Source organism: Chlorocebus sabaeus, chromosome 20 (genome assembly GCF_047675955.1).
Source record: "Chlorocebus sabaeus isolate Y175 chromosome 20, mChlSab1.0.hap1, whole genome shotgun sequence".
Taxonomy (NCBI): domain Eukaryota; kingdom Metazoa; phylum Chordata; class Mammalia; order Primates; family Cercopithecidae; genus Chlorocebus; species Chlorocebus sabaeus.
In genome coordinates, this window is record NC_132923.1 from 41,720,224 (window position 1) to 41,747,848 (window position 27,625).

Genomic DNA, 27,625 nt, shown 5'->3' on the forward strand with positions numbered 1-27,625 from the left:
AGAAGACGGCTTTGGGCCTTACCCTCCTGAGCCCTGAGTCTTGTAACATGCCCACAGCAGGTGGGAGCTAGGCTCCAGAGAGGCTGCTCCCAGGAAAGCCACACTAAGCCATAGCCATATGCCTAGCAGCTTCTGAACCAAGCACCGGGAAACATGAGGATTCAGTTTGTTTTCTCCCAGACAGCCTGGGGCCTCTGACAAATAGGTGTCTTAATTCCTTTCTATCTAAAGCCAGGGTAGTAGCATTTGCCATGCAACAGCTGGGTGTGGAGATTACCATTGTCTATAAATGGGCCTTAATGCAAACTATCATATTGACACACATGTGAGCTTCTTTCTGAAGCATGCACACATGAGGCATCTCTCCAGAGCTCTCACCATCAGCTGGCTGCCCAGAATAGCTCTAAACCAGTCAGCGGGGGTGGAGGATTCAGAACCACTGCTGTCGCTGAAAGAATGGCTGTCTGGATGCTCTGTGATGAGACTACCTATTATGGCAATGCCAGCTTCTGAAAGAACTGTTTCTTCTTAAGAACCTTTACATCATTTTCCTAATCTAGTGAGATAAACTGCACAATATTTTCACTTTTTTCCTGAGATGTGCATGCTGCTCTGGGAGAGGAGAAAAGAGGAGTCACTGGAGATCTGCCAACTGGCTTGGGATGAACCGACCAAACCTGATGTGGAAAAGTCATTGAGTGCTTTAGCTATTGATGGACTATGAGAAAGAGAGTCATTGAAACAGAGCTAACTGCAAGGAAAGGGGTGGGGGGAGAGAACGTTTGGAGATACTACAAAGTTGAGTCTGCCGCAAAGGCTTAGAAGACAGAGACCAACATTATGTTCACTAAACACAGTCTTGGCAGGCAGAGCAGGTTGGGGAGAGGCACTATGAGGTAAGAAGGGGAGAGAGGTGTATATTTCCCCAGAAGCAGCAGGTTTTTCTCTGCCCTGACTTTCCCAGGATTATCTGGGACCTTTCTGACCAGTATATTCGTTAGTCAGGAAGACAGGAAGCTGCTGGCATTTCTGATCAAATAGCAACAGGCAACAATCTGTACATGTACTTACTAAATCTTATCCAGAGGGATGACAAAGGAAAGTAGGCTGCACGCTTTACACACTGCATCAAAGTGCATTGGGGTCACCTGGTCCCCTCCTCAAGGTGATGCAGCACAGATCCATCAGGCTCCCAGCTATCTTGCATAATAGCCCAAGGCAGAAAAGGGCTGTGAAAGGCATTGGACATTACAGTACACTCCCACTGTTGAGAATGACCGAGGTGCCTGGCATTTGACCAGCATCTCATTACCAGTTATTTTATTTATTTATCACTATATATTACAGCAGCACTACCAGCAGGATTGCTGTAAGTGGATACAGATAGATGGCTCCTCTTTGTTCATTCACATTCTCAGACAACTCTACAAGATTCTGGTGCCTCAAAACTGAGGCAACATGAAACATCACTGAGTTTTGTGGTTCTAGGATAAGTCCTTACCATGGATACAAGGTATATCATGAAGAGAAATGAGCCTGTCATTTTGGAACACCACAGGAAAACAAACAGCTCATACTGTTTTCCATTCTACCCCCATTTCCCACACAAAGCATCTCATGGTTTTGGTGCAGCAGGGCGGCACTCTGCATGCCCCCAGCTCTGGGCTGGATGCCATGACAAGGGTCAAAAAGCCACACAAGAACCTTGGGGGTCACTGAACCTAACCCTTTCATATTGCAGAAGCTCAGCAAGGTTAAGGGACTCACCCAAGTTACTCAAATAATGAAGAGGCAGAGGCAAACTGCTGCTCTACCTGACTGAAGTCATTTTTACCTGGAAGCTTCTCCCAGGAGACTGGTACAGATACGGTGGTTCTCAGACTTCTGACACTAGCCCACAGCTCACTGCCTATACCCATTCCCACTTCTGCTAGAAGAAGAACAAAGCATTGAAGAGGAATGCAATGCTTAAAGTGATTTTTAAAAAATAGAATGGATAAACAAAAGGCCGGGCTTACACCTGTAATCTCAGCACTTTGGGAGGCCGAGGCAGGTGGATCACCTGAGGTCAGGAGTTCAAGACCAACCTAGCCAACATGGAGAAATGCTGTCTCTACTAAAAATACAAAATTAGCCAGGCATGGTGGGACATGCCTGTAATCCCAGCTACTTGGGAGGCTGAGGCAGGAGAATCACTTAAACCCGGGAGGGCAGAGGTTGCGGTGAGCTGAGATCACGCCATTGCACTCCAGCCTGGGCAACAAGAGCGAAATTCTGTCTCAAAAATAAGCAAATAAATCAACAACCAACCAACCAAGAACTGAATAATCAAGAGAAGTAAAATGTCAAGACAAGAATGACTGCAACTGAACAACATGGTCAACTCAAGGCAACACTGGTGGTGGCAAAGTGTTCTTTTCCCAATTTGCAAATCCCACTGTCTGCGTGCGTACATTCACAACTTTTGCAGGGTCACTAGGCATTGCCTCAGCAGCTAGATGTCTGAAAAGAATGAGTCTGAGTCCTTAAGAAACTACGTTAAGACACCAATTTGGGCTCATAAATAACACATTTTAGTAAGCTTTAATAACACATGCTCTACTTTATTGACTGGCAAACAACTCCCTGTTGTATGCAAAAATGAAAAATCTATGGAATTCTGCTATTTGCCTATAAAAATTGAAAAAAGGATTTTCTAGAATGTTCAGATCAGTTTGGAACCATCAGGAAGAGTCCTGGGGCTCACCAGTGGGTTTCATACTTAGAGGAACATTGACCTAAAGCCAACATCATGGCTGGAACAGATGCCTGTGTCCACAATGGACAAGAGATGTGCACTGAGGGAGACATTTTCATGAGGAACTGTGTGCAGACCCCATAAGAAACAGTAAGTACGCCATTCTTGCTGAGTGCTTAGCCTGTAGTCTCACAGCGGGGTTCTTAGCCAGGCCCCTGGACAGTGCTGGGAGGGAGAGGGGAGGCTGTAAGGTCCTTTTGCCTGAAAGTCTCTGAGAACAGCCAGCCAAGACTCCCAGACACTTTGACCACTAACTTGCCTGACGTAAAGGAGGAGGGGCCAGGCCACCCTGACCAGCCTTTTCTGGATGGATAACTGCTTGATTACAGTTATGGTGAGTTCATCATCTTCATTGCTCCTTCCCCTTTCCTGTCCTCCTCCACAAAAGTCTGCTGTGTAACAAGACGCGCTCTGCCAGCTCTACTTGTACGGACTCTGGCTTTGCAAGGAGCAGAAAAGAACATCCCCAGGTGGTGGTCATGAGTCCTCCTCCGGCTATTTTAAAAATGCACAGTGGTTAAGGGCTTGGGCCTGGAGGCAAAACAGACTTGGATTCAAATCCTAGATCTGCCACTACGTGCCTTCTCTAAGCCTCAATCTCCCTATCTGTAAATTGGAGACACTATCTCAGAAACTAACAACTGGCCACAAATGGTGGCTCATGCCTGTAATCCCAGCAGTTTGGGAGGCCGAGGCAGGTAAATCGCCTGAGGTCAGGAGTTTGAGACCAGCCTGGCCAACATGGTGAAACCCTGTTTCTACTAAAAATGCAAAAACTTAGCACGTGGTGTCATGTGGTCCCAGCTACTCCGGAGGATAAGGCAGGAGAATCACTTGAACCCGGGAGGCAGAGGGTGCAGTGAGCCAAGATTGTGCCACTGCACTCCAGCCTGGGCAATAGGAGCAAAAATCCATCTCAAAAAAACAAAACAAAAACAAAAAACCTAACAACTGATATAATGTAGGAAAAGTGCTCAGCATACCACTGGCAAAACAGTTGACTGCCAATACCCACAGCTGTTACTGCTGTCGTTAGTAGCTGGTGATCTCCAGCGGGTACTCTATACTTGGGTCTACTTCTCCTAGGAAATTTCCCCTAATTACAGGGTCAAATGACCTCTCCCAAAGACCAAGATTTTCCTTTTCTGAACTTCCACAGCCCTATCCCAATGCTTAAACATGCGCTTTTCTGTACAGTCATATGTCTCATGCATATGCCCCTTACTGGCCCCTGCCACCCGACAGCTAGCTTGTCAATTTCTTGGAGGCCTGGCTTTTGCACCATACAGTAATGACTCTGTATCACCTCTATATCGCCATGGTCCTTGTCCTTATTATACCCAGGTAGAAATAGTCTGCATACAGGATAAACATATGGTTGCTGGATGAACACATGTGTGAGGTGAACATGTAATTTTTTTCAGTATGTACACACTCAGTATTTATGATGTAGGGAGAAAAGTAAATGAGAAATTATGAGATTGAGAGTTTCATTCCCCACCTTGCAAGTGAATGCCTGTGCAGCCTTAGGCTGGGTGTTTGCAAAATGCAGCAACTGCCACCTGCCTCCCTACTAGGATTTAGTGAAGATGGATTAGGCTTTTAAGAAGCAGTGGGGAAACCCAACCAGCTCCTTGATGTTAAATAAAGACGAGCATCTGAGTTTTGATGGTAACAAATGGATCTCATTCTCTTTTAGTATTTCCCAGCTCCTACCCCACAAAATGAGGAACATAAAATAGGGTTCAGCCTTTTAAAATCTGATTTCCAGAGACAGAGATGCCACAATGTCCCCCAGTAAGTCATTCCAATGCAAGGAAATTTCTGAAAAGGTGAATCTAAATTCCTTTTCTCACTTTATGCTCACTTTCCTTTGTCCACTGCCAAATGAGGCTGACAGTTGCTCTGATTACCATTTACAATCATCTTTATTCTTAAACATTTTTATTTCACTCTGCTTTCCAGTAGTCGACGTAGACCAGAGGTGACCCTTCCTTCTCCATTAATATTCACACCAATTCTTGTTTTTTCATCTTTCCTCCTCTTCCCAATCTCCTGAACATTAGGCCTCTGAGCATCACCCACATCAACTGGCACCACCCAGTTCTACAGGAGTCACCGCAAGGAAAAGACACTATGAAGCTGGTTTAGCCACAGCCTACTGCACAGGCACCATGATTAGAATCTGAAAGACCTATCCCTGTTTGCACCACTGACTCACTACAGAAGCTGGATCAAGGCTGGCTTAGTTTTTTTGTGAATCGGGGATCATAATTCCCATCGACACATCTGTTATATGGAGTCATCACCTTTAGGATGGTCATTATGGTGTGGTTAACATTAGTGTCACTTATGAGTTTGGAAACATTTGAATTACCAAGGGCAATAAATGGTCCTGGATTAATTAAGGTGGTGAAATTTCAGAAACAGGAAAATACGTACCTCAGGATAACATGGCAGAGAAAACAAATGTGAAAATGGGACCAGAGGTTTTCAAATGTGTTTTAGCAGCAGAGACCTGTCCTCAAATGAAACCTTCAGTACACTCCCACACTCCTACCCCTAAGCACATAAAGTGGAGTTGCTCTGGCTGCAAGGCGGGGCAGTATAGGCAGGGTATGGGGCCAGGGTCCACCCTTTCTCCACCTTACCCATTTCTCTGCCCTCCTAACGTGGTGGTCCCCACAGTGTCCACAGGAGCCTCTAGGCTTCCAGGGGCCAGGATGAAAACCATGAGTGAAAGAGGGATGCAGAAAGTACCTGAATTCCCGTAATACAGTGAGAGGGAATGGCAGGTCAACTCTGGGGCCTCGTATGGCCATATGGCCAACATATTTGTATATCAATGGTCTCATTCATTGCTTTTGTCTTTCTAGTCTATTTATATGTTTCTTAACCTTTATTTTTCATGCATATATATTTTATCATAGTTAATACATTTTTGCAATGCATCTCAAAATATTTATGAAGTTGGTGTCTGGATACATATACAACAGCTATAACATCTAACACCATGACAAATGTATTCAGAGGGTTTGGACTGACTTGTTACATGTACCCCCCATTCCGAAAGGTCCTATGGTATTTGATTGTGTTTTACACATGCTGGTTTATAGTAATCCAAATGAAAACTAAATATACTCTATAATGTTCTCCAAGATTATTAAGAGCCTAAAAATAGAACTTACTATAAGAAGGCTACATTTTTCCCTGAATAATGAAAAGTATTATAAATACCACTTATAAGACATTAAACATAGATGGTCTAATTAGTCCCTTTACTTCTAAAGGTAAATTTCTTAGGGAGGGGGCAATTATAAGAAGTACTTTTCTTTTTTTTTTTTTTTTTTTTTTTTTTGAGACGGAGTCTCGGTCTGCCGCCCAGGCTGGAGTACAGTGGCCGGATCTCAGCTCACTGCAAGCTCCGCCTCCCGGGTTCCCGCCATTCTCCTGTCTCAGCCTCCCGAGTAGCTGGGACTACAGGCGCCCCCTTGCCCGGCTAGTTTTTTGTATTTTTAGTAGAGACGGGGTTTCACCGTGTTAGCCAGGATGGTCTCGATCTCCTGACCTCGTGATCCGCCCGTCTCGGCCTCCCAAAGTGCTGGGATTACAGGCTTGAGCCACCGCGCCCGGCCTAGAAGTACTTTTCTAAGTGAGATTTCTGTGAACGTTCAAATTATAAAACAGCCTGCTAACTTACAAAAATACTGCTTTGTGTAAATTTGACTAAGGACTATTAAAATCTCCTAAATGCTCTAAAGAGAAACACAACGTATTTAAATTTCCATTAATTTGAAAAATTCAGGAGAGGAAAAAAATCTGAAATCCAAACAATTGCAAGATATAATTTTTATAAGTTTAAAGGCATATTTATAGCTTGAAAAGGGAAGACTGGTGAAATCTATGAAAATTAGGGAGGCAATTCTTTTCCTAGTTCAGGAAAATTATAGTTCTTAGAGAAGGCACTGAAAATCAGCTCTTAGTTGACATACATTCATTATGCTAGGGTTTCTAAATACTCCCTCTCCTCTTTATTTCTGAAAAGAGAAAAACTTTCTTTTAAAATTTGAAGCGTGGTTTTGATGGCCTATGGTTCTAGGGTAGGGTCTGCAAACTACAGCCCAGGAGCCAGCTCTATCACACCGCCCGCTTTCCTCTGGCAGGAGCTAAGAACAATTTTTACAATTTTACAATGGTTGGGAAAAAATCAAAATCAAAAAAAGAATATTTCTTGACATGTAAAAATCATATGAAATTCAAATGTCACTGTTGATAAGTTAAGGTTTATTAGAACATAGCCATACCCATTCATTGACATTTTACCTATGGCTGCTTTCCTGCCATGATGGCAGAATTGAGTGATTGTGACAGAGAGACTGGTCTGAAAGCCTAAAATGTTTACACACTTTGGCCCCTTAGAGAAGAATTTGCCAAACCTTGACCTAAGAGATGGAGCACACCTTTGGACCCTTCTGTGTGTTACTGAGGCAAGAGGTAGGAGACGTACCTGGTTGAGATGGAGCAGGTATTTGTCAAGACACCAGAAACAGCAGTAGCAGCATCGGAACAGGTACCTCGACAATGCACCATGCTGCTGGATCAGGTTGAGACCAAAGGAACAGAGTCAAAAACAACACAGGAAAGAAGACAAGCAGGCAGTTTCTGAGGAAACACAGTTTTCACTTATGCACCTAGGGAAACACTGGTGGCATGGGAGAAGTTCTATTTTGTGCATACTACTACTACTACTACTACTACTACTACTACTACTACTACTAATAATAATAATAATTATGGTTCTAGTATTATTGAGGAGAAACGTTTCTGTCTTGTGGACTTATATGTTAGCAGTGCTATTAGGGAGGTTAGTCCATACTGAACAGCAAAAGAAAAGCAGGTCTTCTGGTTCCAGTTAAAAAAAACCTCTCTTCCCCCTTCATCTGCCCTTAAGTGTCTGAAATGGTACACTTGGCTTTTTCAAACCAAAGTTTATATTCATGAAAAATTCACATCCCAGAAACAAAAAAACAAATAATACACTGTAGATACTAGTTATGTGCCCACATAAATAAAGAATCAAGTTTAACTTTGGAGGACATAAATGCTGTAGTGAGATTTTTGGGGGGACTAAAGTTCGAGGGATAAATTACTCCTTTGAAATATAACTTGAACTTGTGCATAGCTCAAGAATGAATACTTTCATGACCCTCTTGGGGGAGGGGTGCTTGGCGGCACCCTACCCACTCCCCAGAGTGAACACATCCCTGAAAACAATCCTGAAATAGCCTAGGATGAGGACCCCAGGAATAACTCAGCCTTATATGGCCATTTTCTCATCCCAATGTGAATTCAATTGGATGAAACTTGATCTGGACACTTTTCAGCCTGGCTGTGTTGGTGAATGAGCCTATTGAACTAGGGAAAATCACACAGTGGCTGTGTGAAATATTTAAATTGTAGACACAGTGCTGGCCAGTAAGGCTGCTGAGGAAGAAATTGTTTTTTAACCTAAGAAAGGACACATTTTCCCAATAGTGACATCACTAAAAGCAATTTTGGCCCTTGGTCCTTGTGGAATCTGGGAAGTGATAAATAACCTTTTAGACCACAGTCAGAGAGACCTTGGGCCTTCCACTGACTTCTTCTTTTTTTTTTTTTTTTGAGACGGAATCTGGCTCTGTCGCCCAGGCTGGAGTGCAGTGGCCGGATCTCAGCTCATTGCAAGCTCCGCCTCCCGGGTTTACGCCATTCTCCTGCCTCAGCCTCCCAAGTAGCTGGGACTACAGGCGCCGCCACCACGCCCGGCTAGTTTTTTGTATTTTTTAGTAGAGACGGGGTTTCACCGTGTTAGCCAGGATGGTCTCGATCTCCTGACCTCGTGATCCGCCCGTCTCGGCCTCCCAAAGTGCTGGGATTACAGGCTTGAGCCACCGCGCCCGGCCCTGACTTCTCTTTTAGATTTATGAAAGGCTGTATCCCCAGAGAGTTTAAGATGCCTAGCTTCAGGAGGGACAGCAAGCTCCTCGCTGCTCATTAATTTATGATTATTACTAATGCACGTACAAACATATCACAAATAGACTTAAAGTAAAATGCTGTCCTGTTCTTCAAGAAATCCTGCAAGTTTCCTAAGATTGAAGGATTGATTTCAAAATGCAGGAGCCAAAAGTAGTTAGTTTTGTCCTGGATATGGAAATGCCTCTTCAAGTCACCAAAATGTGGCCAAGCAAAATATTAATAGAAATACAAGAAAATAATCTACAATCAGGGGCAACGGCTTAGCATGCATTTCCAGATAAGGAAGCCAGATCATTTTATGTGTTATCCAATCAATTGCTTCTAACTGATAAACTAACTTTAAACCTTGATTATAGATTTTAAAATATCAACAATTCAGATATCTTTTTAAAAAGCAAACGAAAACAATTCTAAAATATAATGTAAACCTATTGGTAAAATTTCCTGAATTTACTAAGGACACATAGCTATACCCAAAAGGTTGGAATCAGGTAAGTTTGTGAAACTGACCAAGTCACCAACTCTGAGGTGGTGACGGGGGAGAGATTAACATTGTGTGAGAACAGAAGAGTTGGGAAAAGTCCTGTCTTCCCTTGTTTGGCAGGCCAGAAATACCATGAGAACAGCTGTTTTCCTGGTGTTCTGGTTTCCACTGGCATTCATAAGCAAATGTGCATGGAAATAAAAACTAGGGAGGAGAAATCCCCCGGGCACAAAAGCCCTACAGTTTTCTGTCCTTTGAGCTTAGATGTAGGTCAGCTTGTCCATTTCTCACTCTCAAGTGCATGTGTGCACACGCATGTGTACACACACACACACACACACACACACTCTCTCTCATTCAAACCCTCTCCTTTTCTCCCTCCTCACTCCTCACACACACTGGGAATTTCCCACGACAGCTCTGGGAAACACAAAAGGCAGGCAATATTTCAGCATTAAAACAGAAATGAACACATATTATTCCTATCTTACGGTGCATTTTTTCACTTAAAAAAGCATGATAAATGTTCACAAAAACCTTGTTTAAATTTCACCTTAAGAGTTCATCCTGTCTGTTCGCCATTTACATAAGAAGGAAAATCAGCTAACTCAGAACTACTCCCTCCCCACATCATCTCCACTGAGTTGGAGAAAACCCAATAAACAAAACCATAAAGGAAACAGAGACTCTGGGAAAATAAAAGGTTTGCTGGGAGAGGCGGGGGATGGGAGCCGAGGAGTGCAGGAGCTTTCCGCACGGCTGCTGTCACAGGTCACATTTCTGTCCTGGGACCTGCTGTAGTTTTCCAGTAATTAAGTTTCTGGCAACCCAAACACGGAACGTGCTGTGTATCAGGAGGTAGCTTTACCTGTTCTTTCAGCGCGTTTTGCATGTACATGACAATGATTCTTGGAATCCTCACCACAGGGATTAAAAATGACCCTTTCACAACGGTTCCTTGATGGTAGAAGAAGAGAATGGAGAGAGACGAAAGGATGGGACGATCAGGAGGGTCATTTTTACTTCTGCAAATAGGGAAAAGGACAGCATTTTAAAAACACTTTTTATAAAGCAGCAAAAACTCTCTGGTTCCAATCATCTGTGGCACTAACAACTTAGAAAGTGGTGACGCAATAAGCATTTGGCAAACTTTTTCTACTCCTTGGTAGCTCCGGTTAAATTGTTTCTTGTATTAAGTTAATTCGTTTTGGTGTCACTCAATGCTACAAACAAAATAAAACAGAAAAACTTAAAACAAAACTGATGAGTTTAAAAAGTTTCCCTCTTTATAATGCCTAGCCCAACCACCAACCCTTTAGGGTGTCTATTCATCTCATTTTCACTTTCAGAAGTTTAATTGTATCACAGTCTTCAAGGTTTAAATGACACAGGACTATACATAAATATTGCCGGCATTCACCTGGTGATTAAACAGCATCACCAAATCACGTGACCAGGATCTGTGGCCAGAGAGGTAACAGTGAGCTCCCGCTTACAGGAAGGGGACAGAGAGCCCTGGGTGCTTGGCTCCTGCACAGCTCTAGGCTCCCCAAATCCTGCTGGTTTCTACTCTGCTCTTTAAAGGCCACTTCAGTGTGAATCATTTATGGGACTTGTCATGACGCAGCTCCCAAGAATGTGTACAAGTCAGTTTCACAGGCAGGCAAAAAAAGTGAGAAAGAACAGAATGGGCACAGCCATCACTCTCCCCCTAACCAGAAAGATAAAACAAAGGAGTGGGGGCTGATGCCACCCCACGGGTGACCCTCTGAATTCCCGCTGAAGCCAGTTCTAGAAAATAAGGCCTTTCTGAGAAGCAACTTCACAGATTCCAAGTGAAGCTTGGTTTCTTTATAATGGATTATTCTACAACTTGCTCTGGTTGCTAATAAGTCACTATGAATTAAGGTTTTGACAGCAGCCTAGGATTTGAGAGAGGAAAAGGAAGGCAGCCAGAAATGTTTCAAGAGTTGGCAATGGCTGCATTTTGCTGTTACTCAAATCAGCCAGGAAGAAAAAGAGAACATGAAAGTAATATTGGGAGCTGAAAAACTGCAACCCAGTTGTCCTACAAAAAGAGGGATGTGTGTTTCAGCCCAGTATCATTTACAATAGGAAAAACCACAGAAGCTATTGCTAATAGGAATTCATTTAGATCTGATAAACTAGAAGAGTAGTGTAGGCCAGGAAAATCTGACACACTTTTTTTCCCCTTCCCTCATTTTTTTTTTTTTAAGGAAGAATGTTTACTTTTCCATTGAGGAGATTTATGTGCTTTAGAACTTATTATGGTGCTCAAGAGGGGAGGCAGGGAGAAGAGGACAACACCTGCTTTCCATCTGGCAGGGAAACACATGATTCATAGGCCACTGTGAATGGGGGCCTTGGGGTTAGCCCTCCAGGTATTAAAGTTTGGGGTTAGGCATCAGCTTTCTGAGGTTTCACTGTGATGGGGTTAACCACTTCAGGCAGAGGAGTGCCTGCACTGCCTCAGCTTCCCTAGTCTGTAACACATCCTGGTAATGGCTCGAGGCTCTGCTGGGCTTGGCTGGAAGAAGATGCAGAGGTTCCAGAAGCTGGGTTATCACGTGATGAGAGAGGGAACTTAAAAAGATGGCCCTTTCAACCCAAGCCAGCCCACGGAGCCAGGAGTCACTCAATACCTGCCCTCAAAACTAGAAACAGTCCTACAGAAAAAAATGGCTAATGAAGTGGTGTGTCTCTGAGACCCCCACCTCCTCTCAGACTCATTTCCATGTTCAAAGGTAACGTCATCCTGCCACCTCTCCCCTGCTGTGTGTGGGGCTAGTGCCTCCAGCTCTGTCTCCCTCACAACCAGCCAAACCTGCCTGCAGGAAGAGGATCTGACGCACCCAGTGATGCTAAACATAATACTTACCTCTGGACTTATTCATATTTTAAGAATTGACCTGGGGGACAACATTGCAGTGTTGAGCATATGGGGCAACCCAGCAATGAGTGTATTAGGAGGCTGGTGAGGACTGGGCCCCCAGTCAGCCTTCCGCATCTCTCTCTAGATCTTCCCACTGGGCCACATGCACCCCAATTCTGTGGGTAGTGGCAATAAGGAAGACACAGGCAGTGTTAGAGAGTAAGGAGACTCTAGCATACGCCCGACGAAGCCCAGCTTCCCCCTTCCTTTGGATGTGTGGCTGCTCTGAGTGCTAATGGTGCCTGGCTCCAGAACAACGAAGCCAGGCCCCCAAAATACCACATCAACCCAAGCTGTGGGGCAAAGGGTTTAATGGTCCCATCCATTCAAGTCCCCTAACAGCTCTGGGTCATGGTAAAAAGTACTGTTTTGTAATTTCTAGTCCCATCAGACAACACAGTGCATACAGCCAGGCAAGCCACATCATGGTCCTAGAGACAAGCTTTAGCTCTAGTTAAATCAAGCCTCGTGCTCACTAAGAACTCTTCTGATATTATGGAAAATTAATTTTGTGCTGAGGCTCCCGGACTAGGTGTGGGCTGCATGGGACAAACAGCCTCCAAAGTAAAGCTGGTCCCAGCAAAGGACCATATGGTTCCCTCAGAGACCATGTCCCTTCCCGTATTTCTTACAACAAAATTACTGCAAGATGAGGCTTGGAAGGCTGAGAATGTTGTATGTTTCTTTCCTATTCTACAGAAAATGGAAATCTTATTAGAAATAACAGGATTATTTAACTGGCCTGGGTAACTCTTGCTAGGTTAGGAAATTCATCTGTCTCTACCTAAATTCCTTAGGCTCTGCTACGAATCCATTTCCTCTTCTCCCTCAGCAGATCCAAAGCTGCTGGAAACCATTTTTTGTATATTTGAAAACGATGATGAAGTCACACCTCAAGTGTCCCTTCACCACCTTGAAGGGTTCTAGCTCCTTCCTATCACATCCCTAACGCCACCTTTATGGCTCTCTCAGTTGATCCCTCTTCAAGCCAATGGTTACAGAAAGTAAATTCTACAGACTGACCACATCCTGGTACCTGATGGTCTTTGTATGAACGCTTCAGCCCTCATAGTGCTTACACGAATGACAAAGATGAATGCACCCTGGCTATATTTAATCCTCACCGTGAGTGCAGGCCAGAAAAGGACATGAAGAATTGTGAACTTTGAAGATAAGGAAAAACTTTGAGGTTTCAAAATTAGGCAGAAAATCAAAAAGGAAGCAGAGCTCTTTAATAAATGGAATAGTTGTGCTAAAAATAAATCATTGTGTGTTATATTATAAATTATTTTTTTAATCAAAGTAATATGTAAAGTATCTTACAAAGCCAAAAAGCACTGTTAGACTTAATAGGAAAAACAGCAGTTTTCTTCCCCCATTCACAATTCTGTCTCCCTAGAGATAATATTTTCGTTGTTATTAGAGAACTCACTTCCATACCTCAAAATTACATGTTCTTACTGCTATTTCTTGATTTTTTTCCGCTTCAGATATTGTCCACTGACTTTTCTACTGTGAAAGATTCTGGTTTTATTTTCTTACACAGCCTAACTTCCCCAATCCCCTCACACTTATTTTCCCATTCTTCCAATGTAATTACATCAAAGTTTTTAGTTAATGTTTAGTGTTTGTTATTCATACATAGATAATATGTGCTGTAAATAATATTCACAACTGATCCAAGTAGCATATTCCAATTAGATTCCCTTCCTGTACAACTTTTTTTCTGAAGTTAATTGTTCCACATTTTTTTATTAGCTTGGATTTCCATGGGCCTCACCGAATGCTTCACCAATGTGTAATGCTTTTCTTAACATGTTCGAACACACCTGGTATTCCCTCAGTTCCATTTTCTTTTCACAGTGACATCTCTCCTGGAGTCCATTGTCTACCTTGGACTGGATCCTTTCCAGGCCTGCTGCACAGCTACCCTCCTGGGAATTCCTTGCTCTGCTCTGCTCTGCTCAAGCCTGTTTTCTGAAACTCATGTTTTCCTCTCTGGCTTACACATTAGTTTCAGGGGGGAACATCCCTCCTAGAAAGGATGTGGGCAGGGAAGTCTTGGGACTGCCTGTGTATGACTTTATTCTTCTTTACCCTTGACGGGTAGTAGGAATAGGCATAGAACTTTAAACTACGTATAGACTGGCTATACAATTCTAGGTTGGAAATAATCTTTCACTAGATTCCTATAGCCTTCCTCCATTCTTTTACTGGTTCAGAGTTGCTGTTGAAAGTCAGATCCTATTCTGGGTCCTTGATCCTTTGCCTGTGATCTTTTTTCCCTCGGGAAGCTTCTGGGATCTTCTCTTTACTTGTGTCCTCCAGCCCTGGGAAATTTTCTTTGTTAATTCCCTCTCTTCTTTTCTTTGTTCTGTATATCTAGAACTCATATTAGTCAGCTAGTGGGTCTCCCAAATTTATCCTCTTTTAATCCTTTCTCTCTTATTTTGTGTCTCTTTGTCTTTTCATTCTACCTTCTGAAAGAGTGCCTCCACTTCATATTTTAATCCTTCAACAGAAAATGTTCACTTTTGTAATCATACTTTTAATTACTCAAGGGTCTTGTTTTCTCACTATGCCCTTCTTCTGTTGGTGGGAGGGGATTCTGGCAATATATCTTTGTTCTCTCTGATAATATTATAGTTTGTTTTGTCATTTCATTTTGCAGCCTGCATTGTCTGTGTTTTCTCTAAGCTCATTTTATTTGTACATTTTGATCTTCTTCTTTCACTTAGAGGCATTCATCATGTTTAATAATCACTGGTAAACAGTTCAGATTGAAAAGTGAGGCTCTCCAGAATGACCTGGAAGCTCTGTGTGAGGAATGTTGCTTGTTGTCTGATGAACTTCACTGTTTTGCTAGGAGTCAGGGAATCCTTTTCATTGGGGGGCCCTATATGGCACTATCTGTATGTCTTTACTTTGGGTCAGGCAGTTTCTCCATAAAAGCATCCTCTAACCTCTTCCTAGGGAATATCAAACGAGCTGCCAATGTTCTGGGAGCTGAACTGTGGAATGGGGGGTGCTGGTGTGTGTGTGTGTGGGGCCTCACTTCAGAGTTTAGGCTTTCACTTACCCTGTTTTCAGTACAGAGACTGCCCCTAGCCTCAGCTAAACCTGATACCCCAAGTCTGGTCCTCTCTGCTTTCTCTCTCTGGAGAATAAATGTCCCTGTCTTCAGCTGGTGTGGAATTTGGGGGTCTAACTGCTCTTTAGGAAGGCTTTCAGCTAATCTTCGGAAACACTTTTTATAGTTGAACTCCCGAGCCTCTCTGGGACTCTGGGGCTCACTTCAGGGTGCGTCTTATTTGTACCTCCTCATGCAGCCAACACACATGGACAGGCTGCTTCCACTTTCTCCAGCGGGCTTGGGGCACCGCTCCACCTCCCTCTCTTTGGCTCTCACCATTTGGTTGGTGTTTCTTATCTGCTGTCATTGCCTCTCTGTTTCTCACTGTCCTGGTGTGTTTGTGCCTGTTTCAATCTTTCATGATTTTTTGAGTGGCCGGAGAAAGGGAAGAGATTAGGAGATAAACACATATACTTCACTGGAAGTCCAAAATTAGAAGTCCTCATTGAAAATGCTTTGGTTTGTTATTCTAAGATAACACAAAATTACTGTTAGGCAAATATTACCTACTGGCAAATTTGGTTAGAATACTCTCTTTGCCCCCCTCCCTGGGAGGAAGCAATACACACAACCCACCTCCGGTTGCCTAGAGGTTGTCAGTGCCAAGGGCAACAGCCCCTCCGTGGGTCCTCTGGAGTCTCTAATGATGGAGGCTCCAGAACTGCAGCACTACATTAAAAACCTACAGTGCTGGCCGGCGCAGCGGCTCACACCTGTAATCCCAGCACTTTGGGAGGCCGAGGTGGGTAGATCACAAGGTCAAGAGATGGAGACCATCCTGGCCAACATGGTGAAACCCTGTCTCTACTAAAAACACAAAAATTAGCCAGGCATGGTGGTGGGCGCCTGTAGTCCCAGCTACTCAGGAGGCTGAGGCAGGAGAATCACTTGAACCCAGGAGGTGGAGCTTGCAGTGAGCCAAGATCGTGCCACTGCACTCCAGCCTGGGTGACAGAGCGAGACTCCGTCTCAACAAACAAGCAAGCAAACAAACAAACAAACAAACACCCCACAGTGCTCCTTATCATCAGGAGGAAACTGCTCAATGGCAGGAATCACCCCTGGCGGACTCTCTCCCCATGAAGCTCATGTTTCTCTATCATTTGGTCTGAGAGGCTGGAGGAGGATCAGCCCTATGAAGAGTAAACTTCTGTTTCTGAGCCCAGTCCTGCCATTGCCCTGGCTGGGTTCCTCTGTCCTGTGGGCTCTCACTGCCCCGGGGTGAGTCACACACACAGAAGAGGTAAAGCATTCAGGGGTGTGTGTGTTTGCGTGTGTCCTCAATTGCTTTCAGGATGTGATAGGAATATAAGCAGAGAAGCATGTAACTAATTCACTGGTTCCTAACTATAATATAAATTATATTTTGTAATTACATACAATTCCTTTAGGATTAATTTTTTTTCCCCAAGCAAACGTTATCTGATTTTGCAGAGGACAAAGTGAGGCTCACAGAATTTACTGAAGTATATTCAAAATAGACCAGTAATTTTTCTGTCTGAAGTCAATTAGGATGGATATTCATAGGGGAGTTCGACTCTCCCTTTTTTTAATATTAAAACAATGGCAGCCGGGTGCGGTGGCTCACACCTGTAATCCCGGCACTTTGGGAGGCCGAGGCAGGTGGATCACGAGGTCAAGAGATCGAGACCATCCTGGCCAACATGGTGAAACCCCGTCTCTACTAAAAATACAAAAATTAGCCAGGCGTGGTGGCAGGCGCCTGTAGTCCCAGCTACTTCGGAGACTGAGGCAGGAGAATCGCTTGAACCCGGGAAGTGGAGCTTGCAGTGAGCCAAGACCGTGCCACTGCACTCCAGCCTGGATGACAGAGTGAGACCCCTTTTTATCTTTCAAGTCTAAGCAATATGATCTCTTCCCTGTTTGGCTTGTTTCTAAATTTTCTGGCTTAAAGTAAAAAAGTTGGAAATGTGACAGATTCAGGGTATAATATTTCTTCTCACCACCAAATGAGCATACAGCTCAATTTTTAGCTTAGTCTTTTATTCTTGCCAACTCCTTTTAAGGGGCTAGGTCAGCATTCCCAAATATCTTTTGAGATATCAACATGAAGCACATAGATAAACCACACAGATAAATCAATAGAAAAAAAACCACTGGACCTACCTGTTGAAATAGCAAGTAACCACTGCCCCCGCTATAGTCATTTGCTGGCACGCAAGGATGAATTCACTAGTCCAGATGAGGCCAATTAAATGGTAGGACCACATATACCGAATGCCCGAAAGGGGCTTATATTCCACTTGGCCGCCTTCCATAACCTGGGCAGCTCCTAAAGTTTCAAACACAAACATGCTTTACACCAATGTTGTCCTAAGCATGAACCATGGTTCAACAAGCCATGTTTCTTTATGCTTGGCCTTTGGCATTACATAAAACAAATGCCAAAGTCAAGTACCCATCATAATTTAAAATATACAGAGCAAAAGATCAAAATCAAAACCACACATTTAACTTGTAAATAATACCAATGGTGATAATGACAGTGACCATTGGTGGGCAATTTCCAAGACACCTGACATATACTATAATACTTATCCCACTTCGTGGATGTGAAAACTGAGGTTTAAAAGAGGCACGGAGGCTGGGTATGGTAGCTCATGCCTATAATCCCAGCACGTTGGGAGGCTGAGGTGGGCGGATTACCTGAGGTCAGGAGTTCAAGACCAGCCTGATCAACATGGTGAAAGTCCGCCTCTACTAAGAAAACAAAAATTAGCCGAACGTGGTGGCAGGCACCTGTAATTCCAGCTACTCGGAAGGCTGAGGCAGGAGAATCACTTGAACCTGGAAGGCTAGGGTTGCAGTGAGCCAAGATCACGCCACTGCACTCCAGCGTGGGTGACAGAGGAAGACTCCACTCTCCAGAAAAAAAAAAAAAGAAGAAGAAGAGGCAAGTTACTTTTGTAAAGTCTCAGAGCTCAGAATTAGTAGAAGGATAATATAAACCTGAACACATGGGACTCTAAAAATCCGTAGATTTCCCTACCACACGACTTTGTGATGCAAACCAAACTCGGCACATTGATGAAACCACACAAAGCTATTAGTATCACATTATAGAATCTTACTTCACCAAAAATTTAAACTTTGTAAAAGAGACAAGGGTCTTTGTTATCTCAAAAGGGATCTATTTCAGATTTCATTTCAAGAGCAAACTCTTAGCACATTTAAAACCTGTACTGGGCCTCAGTGTTAACCTTCCCAGGTTCAGATCCCAGCTTGACCCCTTTGTGGGTAACCCTGGACAAGTTATTTGGCTTCCTGGAGTTTTAGATTCCTTATCTGGAATAGCTAGAGGAGTTTTAGATTCCTTATCTGGAATAGCTGGAGGAGTTTTGGATTCCTTATCTAGAATACCTGTTTCCTGGTGGTATTCTGACCATGGAGTGAGATTACTTGGAAAACACTTGCATTGTGTCCAGACCATAGACAGATCGCACCATAAGTGATCATGGTTTATTACTATCATTAAATTTCAGGAGCACAGTGCTACATTCAACTGAGGCCAGCAAGGTTGCCTTAACAACTTTTTGCCATTCACGTGGCTATACCCTGCTTTCTTTTCTCTCCTCTAAAGAAGTCCTTGAATTAGCTCTGCTGGTAAATCCACAGGTAAACCCAAATTTACTCTGCTGGTAAATCCACTGGTAAATTCACTGGTAAATCCAAATCCCAGCTTCATGGCTGCATTTGATTTCCAGATCTTTTCCCACTATGGATTTTAAAACTACTACTACTAGGAAGAAGATACGTGCTGTGGTCTTTGGTGAAAGCTATAGCTTGAAGAACATTTAGAGATTGTTTCATATTTCCTGTCATAGCTATAAATTGACTTTAGGTTCATCATTCAGGAGTCCTTAGAAATTCATAGTAGGGTCTGTGTGAAGGAAAGGGGAGGATATCCGTGCTGTAGATCAAAAACTGATTACACTGACTAAGGCTGATCTTAATTCCCAAGCTCTATGTTCTGCTGAACAAGAGTTACATTGTAAGAAACAGTGGAGCAGCTTGATATACAGAGAGGTTAATATTTTATGAATGCTGGGCTCACTTTGGCTTGGAGGCAATCTCTGTTTTGGGTAAGGCATGGATAAATGCCTATGCTTTTCTAAAATGGGGTGATTCAGGGCACACTTCAGGAAACATTCCCAATTCCAGAGGAGGTGGCCCCTCCCAAGCAGAGTGCCTGTTAGGTAGATGAGGCCAGGGGACTTTGAGAACCACTCTGGAATTTCAGAAGTGCTCTGAGCCAGGGAAGAAGTACCTGCTCCTCCTACAAGGCCCAGCAGTATCAGCGACAGATTATGCTTTTGCAAAACTAGGTTTACAATATCACGAATAGTCTGAGGGCAGAGAACATTTCCACAGAACAGGAAGGATGATTTCTTCAGACAGACAAAGGTAAGTATGTCCTACAGGACCTGGACACTAATGGGGGCCAGACTCTCCTCTCAGCTGCCCTGTGCTGTCAAGGGCACATATGCACACACCTCCCAACCTGGCACAGTCAGCGGTGGGAGCAGCTGAAGTGATGAGTCAAGATCTGCTTAGACATTATTTGGCATTCCCCCAAAGAATGGCATTTGGCATTCCCCAAAGAAGCTGAACCCGCAGTGATCACCATTGTTTCTGAACGTCCTTATCAAAGCCATCTTCTATTTGTTCCTGGGGCTGTTTAGGACTTTCCTTTAGGGCAGGGTTTGTCACCAACGTTGTGGATCAGATCTTCGCTGGGGCTGGGACTGTCCTGCGCACTGAAGGGCGTTAGCAACATGCCTCGCCTCTCTACACAGATGCCAGGACGCTCTCCCTCCCCTCCCGCAGCCACGACAACCCAAAAATGTGTCCACACATTGCCAAATGCCACATCAGGGGCAACAAGTCACCTGGTGGGGGGCACTTGAGAACCACTGCTTTAGACAAACGTTCAGGGGCGCTCTGGCTTCAGGGCGAAAGCAGGGAAACAAGTTGGATGCAGCTCCGAGCCTGAGGTTGCAGAGCCTGTGGGTGGGGTAGATGTGCTTAGGCACACATAACTGCCCTCTCCTGGATGGCTGTGTCAATGCAGGCAAGATCCCCTCATCACATGACAGTTGCTTTGTCTCTATGGACTGGGCACTACAGCTACTATCATGGGTAGCTAATGGGTGTTAAAGGGAAGTGGACTATGGGTAGATCCCAATATATGACGGATCTCAGGGGATGGTGGTGGGAAGAGCACTGAATTGGGAGAAGGCTTGGTTCCAGGCTCAGCTTTGAAATGTGTGACAAGCAAAGTGGGCCACAGCTCTCTGATGGTGAAGATGAGAGTAGACAAGATGAACTTGGGACAGTGATTACTGGCTTGGGCTTGAGAGTCACACAGGCTGAGAGTCACATCCCTGCACTGTGCCCTGAGCAACCTCGGGCAAATAGTGGGACTTTTTTTGAAATCTGCCTCATCACTTGAAATCAGAGGATAGTAATACCTACTTCTCACACCCTTGGTGATCTCGTCCTGTCTTGTGGCTTTTAGTGCAATACACATAGCTGTTAAGAGTTAAGTATAATAAACAGGTAAGGCTGTTAGAATATTAAGTGCAATAGGGTCAGCTACAGTGAGTGCCACACAGGGTTAGCTATAAATGAGATATAGGTAGATAGAATTTCAATTCTGCAATCAACTTACACATTTATTGAGCATCTACTGCATGCTGGTATTATGCTGGACCTCAGCTATTGGGGGAACAATAAATGAGGCAAAAAAAAAAAAAAAAAATCAGAGAGAGGATACCATCTGAATTACTATCAGAAACTTACATGCTCCCATATCGGTCCATTCATTTCCCCTTCTTCTGCACAACTGTTTTATAAATCCCCCCTTCAACCTTCAAGAGCTTCCTTCTCATCCTCACTCTCAGCCAATGATCTTACCTCCTGTTTCACTGAGAAAACTGATGCAATCAGAAAACCTCCACTAGTGCCGACCACCTCACACCTAACCTGCTATCAACACAGGTCCATAATCTGAGCCCTCTCCCAGAACATCATATTAATAAATGGTCCATGATCCTACGGCCACACTTCACCAGATCCCACTCTTTCTCACCTGTGTGAACATAACTTTTCAATAATTTTCACCCTCTTCATCAAAATCTTTCTCTCTACTGAATCATTCTCAACGATCTCTCATCTTTAAGAAAAATCTACTGTGGACTCTTTCCTCTTCCAGTTTCCTCCCCATTTCTGTTCCTTTTAACAGTGAAATTCCTCAAGATTGTCTATACTTGCTCTTACAATTATTTTCCTCCCACTTTCTCTTTACCTGCTCCAATCATGATCATTTAGTGGTCAATCCTCAGTTCTTCCTTTAGCGGCAGCACTTGCCACACTGGACCACGCACATCTCTGTGAAACCCTTCACTCGCATTCCAGGGCCTCACACTCCACCCTTTCTCCTTCTGCCCCCTGGTCACTCCCTGTCAGTCTTCTTTGTTTGTTCTCCCTCATCTCCTGGGCATCCTGAAGTGCCTCAAAGCACAGTCCTTGGATTTCTTCCCTTCTCTATCTACATTCATTCTAATCTCACGGTTTTAAATACTATTAATATGTTTCCAAGTTCCTAAATGTAAATCCTAGCCAGGACCTCCTCCACTAACTTCAGACTCAGATAGCTAACTGCCTACTTAACATCTCCATCTGGTGGTCTAAAAGACATCTCAATTAAAGCAACTAAAAATTAATTTCTGATCTACCCCTAAAATGCTATACTCAAATTCTTGCCCCATATATCAGTTTATGGTAAAGTTATCTTCCAGTTGCTCAGGCCAAAATCCCTCAGAGTCCTCTCCGACTCCTCTTTCTTTCATGTAACCAGAAAATTCAATTGCTCTACCTTCAAAATAGATGCAGAATTCAGTATGTCACACCACTTCCACCATTATGACCTCTTCCAAGCCACCATCCTCTTCTTACTGAATCACTGCTATTAAAATGTAGTCAGGTCAAGTTTTTATTCTGCTTGAAATCCTGTAAAAACTTCCCAATTCAGGTTAGAAGCCAAAGTTCCTACAAAGGCCAGAAAGGCCCCAGGATCTGACTGTGTGCACCCTGACTCCCCCCGAACCAAGCTCTCCCTCGCTCACTCCACTCTGGCTGAATAGGCTTCCCTTGCTGTGCCCTAGAACTCTGGCCTCTTGCCAGCCCCTGTGCCTGGGCTGTTTCCCCTTGCTTTAGATGTTCTTACGGCTCTGCACTCACCTACTTCAAATCTTTCCTCATCATCACCTTCTCAGTGAGGCATCCCCAATCACCAAATTTAAAATGACACCCTGCCCCCTCATGCATTTCCTATTTGTCCTTTCTGCTTAATTTTTCTCCATGCCACTTATCAACTTTTAAAGTACTGTAACATTGACTGACTTATTTTATTTAAGGCCTGTCTCCTTCTACCCTCCAAACTGGAAGAAAAGCTGTATCTCCAGCATTTTTAACAGGGTCTGCACACAGTAAATACTTAATAAATATTTGTTGATTGAATGAATGAATGGATATATCTTCCTCAAGTAATATATCTATTGAAGAGATTTGGAGACAATTTTCTAGAGCTCTTCCTTGAGAACACCAAAATAATCTGAAGGACATTCATAATGTAATTAGCTGTAAGTCTGGATATTATTAGCAAGCTTTAAAGCATTTCAAAAGACTAAGGTGATATAATGATTGTTGCAGATGGCAGTTCCTTAAGGAAGGCAGTCCAGCTGGTTGGGATAATTATCCAAGGGAAGCAGGCCTAATTTGGAGGGGTTCCACTTTCTAGCACATTCTGTGCACTTGGCCTTGTCCAGCACACTGACCCAAGGGTCCTGCCAGCCCCAGTCTGCTGACACTCATCCTGCCTGTGTCTCGCACTAGCTTCAGCTTCTGCTCTGGCAGCATGAGGATTAGGAAAAAAGAGAGGAAAGTCTCATTGACAGGCAGCCTGCAATATATGAGCTCTTCATGTATCCATCTCATTTCACACCCATGACACTGATGTGATGTTACTCCCTGGGTCAGCACCCCTAACTGAATCCATTCAGGTATGGAACTGAGCTAAGAGACACAGAAAGAAAAAGGCATGGTCCTGGCCCTCACATGTTCTTCCTCTTGTGGGAGGACAATACATCCTGCTTTACTGTTCATCACACTTATCACTAAGGAATGCATATTTCCTTATTCACTGCCTCTCTGCCCACCCACTAGAATGTCAGGCCTGAACAGCAGAACCGCTGTCTTGTTCACTGCTGTATCTCAAGTACCCAGGGCATGTAGTGTGACTCCAGGGCTGACAGGGCAGGCATGAGATAAATCGTTGTTGAAAGAATGAAGAATATAAAATACACAAGGAAAAAAATGGAGGAGAAATAGATCTAAGTATGGCTGATAAATTTATAGGAGATTTTCCAAGAAGAAGAATACTCAAAACCAATCTTGAAGAATGACTGGTTTCAGGAAGCAGTTTACGGGGAGAGTTGGGGTGAGAGCTGGGCAGGGGAGGGGATTCTAGAGGAAGATCCCAACAAAAGCAAAGGTATGGGGACGTACTTGAAGACTGCTTTCCTTTGCACCTTGCCAAAGGGACCAGGAACTTCTGAAAGGCAGGAGCTGTTACAGCTCTCTCCTGTGCACCCTCCCTTTATTCTTTTCCTAGAACAAGACTGGGCCACTAGCAGGCTTTTGCAAAATAACTTCAATTATCTTCTACATCTCTAATAACTTCAAAAAAACAGACAATTTTCTTTTAAATTGTGTTATTGAATGTGCCAGAGAAAGCAAAGAATAAACCACAGAACTGAAGGTACTAGATGTTTCTTGGTCAACATTAATTCCTAATACAAAAAAATACATATGGTTCCTTATTTGCAAAGCAAAGCTCTTGTCTCATCTCAGCCTCCTGACATCCTTGTGAGGCAACCTTACATCAGTTTCCCATTGCAAAAATGGCAAAAAGGAAGCACAAAGGCAGAGCCAGCCTGGGTTCCAGGTCATTGGATGGGAAACCTATGGAAAGCCCTCTGTCTGACCCTGCTGCCTCCCTTCCAAGCCCACCCCTTTGTGTATCCCAAGTACATGGTGTATGCTGTGTGCAGCCCTGTGATTAAATCTTCTAACTGCAGCACAGACCTGGAGGGCAGCCCCAACCCCTGCAAAAATCCAATAGAGGTCTCTTCTATTGTACAGACTCTGGAGCTTCCAGACCATCTTAATGACCACTGGAGGTGACCAGGTCATCTGAGCTCCTTCCAACCCACCAGATTACCAAGGTTACCACAGTTTTCACTTTTTCCTATTGGATTTTAGTAGCTCCTGTCATATTGCTGGTAACAGACAAATCCCAATGGACTAATAAATGTCATTGTTGGGTGGTACAGGACGGAGGCTTGATAAGATCTGCCGAACAAAAAATCCCCAAACAAGTCGGAATTTGTCAACTAGTTAAGAGAATGATCAACGGTCATTAGAAAAATAGTACATCTGGGCAAAAATGATCAACCCAAGTTTGCACTTATCTCTTTTTTTTTTATCTAATGCAGCAAAAAACAGTATTCATTCAGCCAACTGACACAACTTAAACCACTATTTGTGTGGCTCACACCTATGATCCCAACACCTTGGGAGGCCAAAGCGGGTGGACTGCTTGAGCCCAGGATTTCTAGACCAGCCTGGGCAACATGGCAAAATCCTGTCTCTACAAAAAAAGTACAAAAATTAGCTAGGCACAGTGGCATGTGCAGCCCCAGCTACTGGGGAGGCTGAGGTGGGAGGATCACTTGAGCCTGGAGGTTGATGCTACACTTGAGCCTGAATAACAGATGGAGGCCCTGTCTCAAGAAAAACAAACAAACAAAACCAACAAAAACGACCATTTCCACACTGAGGACGCCCACACGCAAAACCGGGCGCTAACTGAAGAGTGTGTCTGTTCCCCTGAAGCTGCCTGTGGGAGGTGGAATGAGACAATCGGGCACTGTGCGGCGGGCTCGCCACCCAACCACCTGGCGCCTCTTCACGACAGATGAAAGCGGCTCAGAGTCCCTCTCAAGTGTTAGCTGGGGCATCTTCTGAAGATCAAAAAGTGATGCAGCTGCTGATCTGCCCAGTCGCAGAACCAGGCTCTCTGGCACTGGTGAAAAGGCCTCTGAGAACAAAGGGGACCCTGTGTACCTGGGTCGGCCACAGGCAGGTGGAAGGAGGGGACAGGTGATTTGGGTTCTATGATGCCTGACCCCAGCGGGGTGGGGGGGGTGGTGGTGGCTCTGCGTGGCACCTTCTCTCCTGAAAAGCCTGAAATCGACCTGCTCATAGATGCCTCCCATAGGTCCGGGACACCCAGTTTCCTTTCCGGCCCCTCGACTGTTCTCGCTGTTTGCTGCTTGCACTGACAGTGAATTGTCACACTTCACTGCGTGATCCTAAGAGGTGGCTGCAGAATGACATGCTACCTTCAGCCCTGAAGAATAACCTCCAGGTCTCTCTGCAGTGGAGGCCACTAAGCCCTGGGCCCAACCTAGGCCTACACAGGGGCACAGGCTGGCAGTTAAGGGGCACAGGCTGACAGTTCACGCCCAAGCCGGCCTTAGGGCTTGTTCCTCTCTGATTTCACTGGCCTGGGCTCTTCCCTTGACCCCTGTGGCCAGGTCCTCTCGTTGTGCTGTCTTGACCACCACTGCATCCCCCTTTGTCTCTTTCTGTATTTTTCGACCTGGCAATTTCCAGCCTGCCTTCTGAGAAGCCCTCCCTGACTCGCAGCATGGGTTACAGCCTTGTTCTGGTGCTCCCGTAGCTCCCCAGATTTCTCTAATGATCATATCCATCAACCTTCGCTGCAATCACACGTTTCATTGTTGGACCATCCTGCTCGACTGTAAGTACTGAGGGCAGAGAGATGACCTCAATCTTGTTTCCTACCTCCCACTAGTGCCGTGCTCAGCACCTCACCCCCACACTGCCCACCAAATACTTCTCAATTAAATTAAAACCATCCCTGCTCCAAAACATCATGGGGTCTAGCCATAGACACAGTTCCTTTTACCCAGATTCACAGCCAACAGGAGCCCCCTGGCTGGACTGGCTGCACTGAAGGAGGCAGGAAGAGGAGGGTCCTTCACTGGTCCTGAGCCGTATTTCCTAAGACCTCACTGTTTCTCTGGTGATTCTCTAGAGGCGAGGGTACAAGCCCTACAGTGCCTCTGCCCAGGGCCACTGCCACCACCTCCATCACACCTCATCTCCAGCTCACTCTGGCTGTCAACCTCAAGCCCCAGACACATTACGGGCACAGCCCACATCCACCAGCCAACTGCTATGGTCTCCAGTGAAGCTCAGCTTCATCCTGAGCAAATTTGAAGAGGCCTATTTTTATTTCCTAGCTTTCAATCTCAGATGCAAGGCAGGTGTGAGGTAGTGGAAAGAGCACAGGCTCTGTTCCAAAGCCTGGAGTCACAGCACGTCATGCTTCCCAGCTGTATGACCTCAGACACATGACTTCCTCAGAACCTCAATTTTCCTGCCTGTAACTTGAGCATAACAATACCCACGTCACATGGGGACTGTGATGCCTGGGGGACAGAACATAAGAAAGCATCCATACAGAGATTAGAATCTAGGACATTTTCAACAAAGGTTTGTTTCACTTCATGCACCGGGGCCACTGCCCTTCCCTTCTGACCAGGGCTGAGCCCCCTTCAAGCTCCCTTGAGGAAGACCATCCAATGCTGAGACTTCACTTGTCTCATGGTATCTATTCTCCCCTCTTTTCTTGGTAATGGAACCTCTGATTTTTAAATGGTGCATGGCTGCCGAAAATGAAACTACATTTCCTGGTGTCCCTTGCAGACAAGTGCTGCTATGTAACTGGGACCTGGCTGGTGAGGTGTGGGTGGAAGCGCCACCTGTGACTTCTGGGAGAGGCATGCTCACTTTCCTCCCTGCCACCCTCAAGGTCAGAATAAGGCATGGCAGTGGGAGCCTGAGCGGCCGTTCACTATGAGGTGGAAGCAACGGCAGAGGCTGCAGAAGAAGAAAGCGGGTGCCTGAGTCCTTGAGCTCTAGGGAACTAGGCTGGAATGGATCCTCTCCATGTGGACTTCATCTGTGTGACAGAGAAATTACCTTACATCCTACTTTAGCCACTGTTGTTTTGAGTTTTCTTTCACTCCCAGACAAACCTCATTCTGATGGATAACACTCCTTTGA

General features: G+C 44.6%; 1 protein-coding gene across 3 annotated transcripts in view; it reads right to left on the reverse strand.

Annotated features, from left to right (window-relative positions):
* Nucleotides 1-27,625, reverse strand: part of SLC44A3 (solute carrier family 44 member 3) — a 75,260-nt gene that overhangs the window by 20,223 nt on the left and 27,412 nt on the right. For 2 of the 3 annotated variants that reach the window (XM_007977898.3, XM_007977897.3), the window contains exons 10-12: nucleotides 17,513-17,678; nucleotides 10,168-10,324; nucleotides 7,305-7,391 (exon numbers count right to left, since the gene is read on the reverse strand). In XM_007977898.3, coding sequence (XP_007976089.3) covers nucleotides 7,305-7,391; nucleotides 10,168-10,324; nucleotides 17,513-17,678 — 410 coding nt within the window. The remainder of the gene's footprint in view (nucleotides 1-7,304; nucleotides 7,392-10,167; nucleotides 10,325-17,512; nucleotides 17,679-27,625) is intronic. The other variant, XM_007977896.3, reaches the window with a different exon arrangement.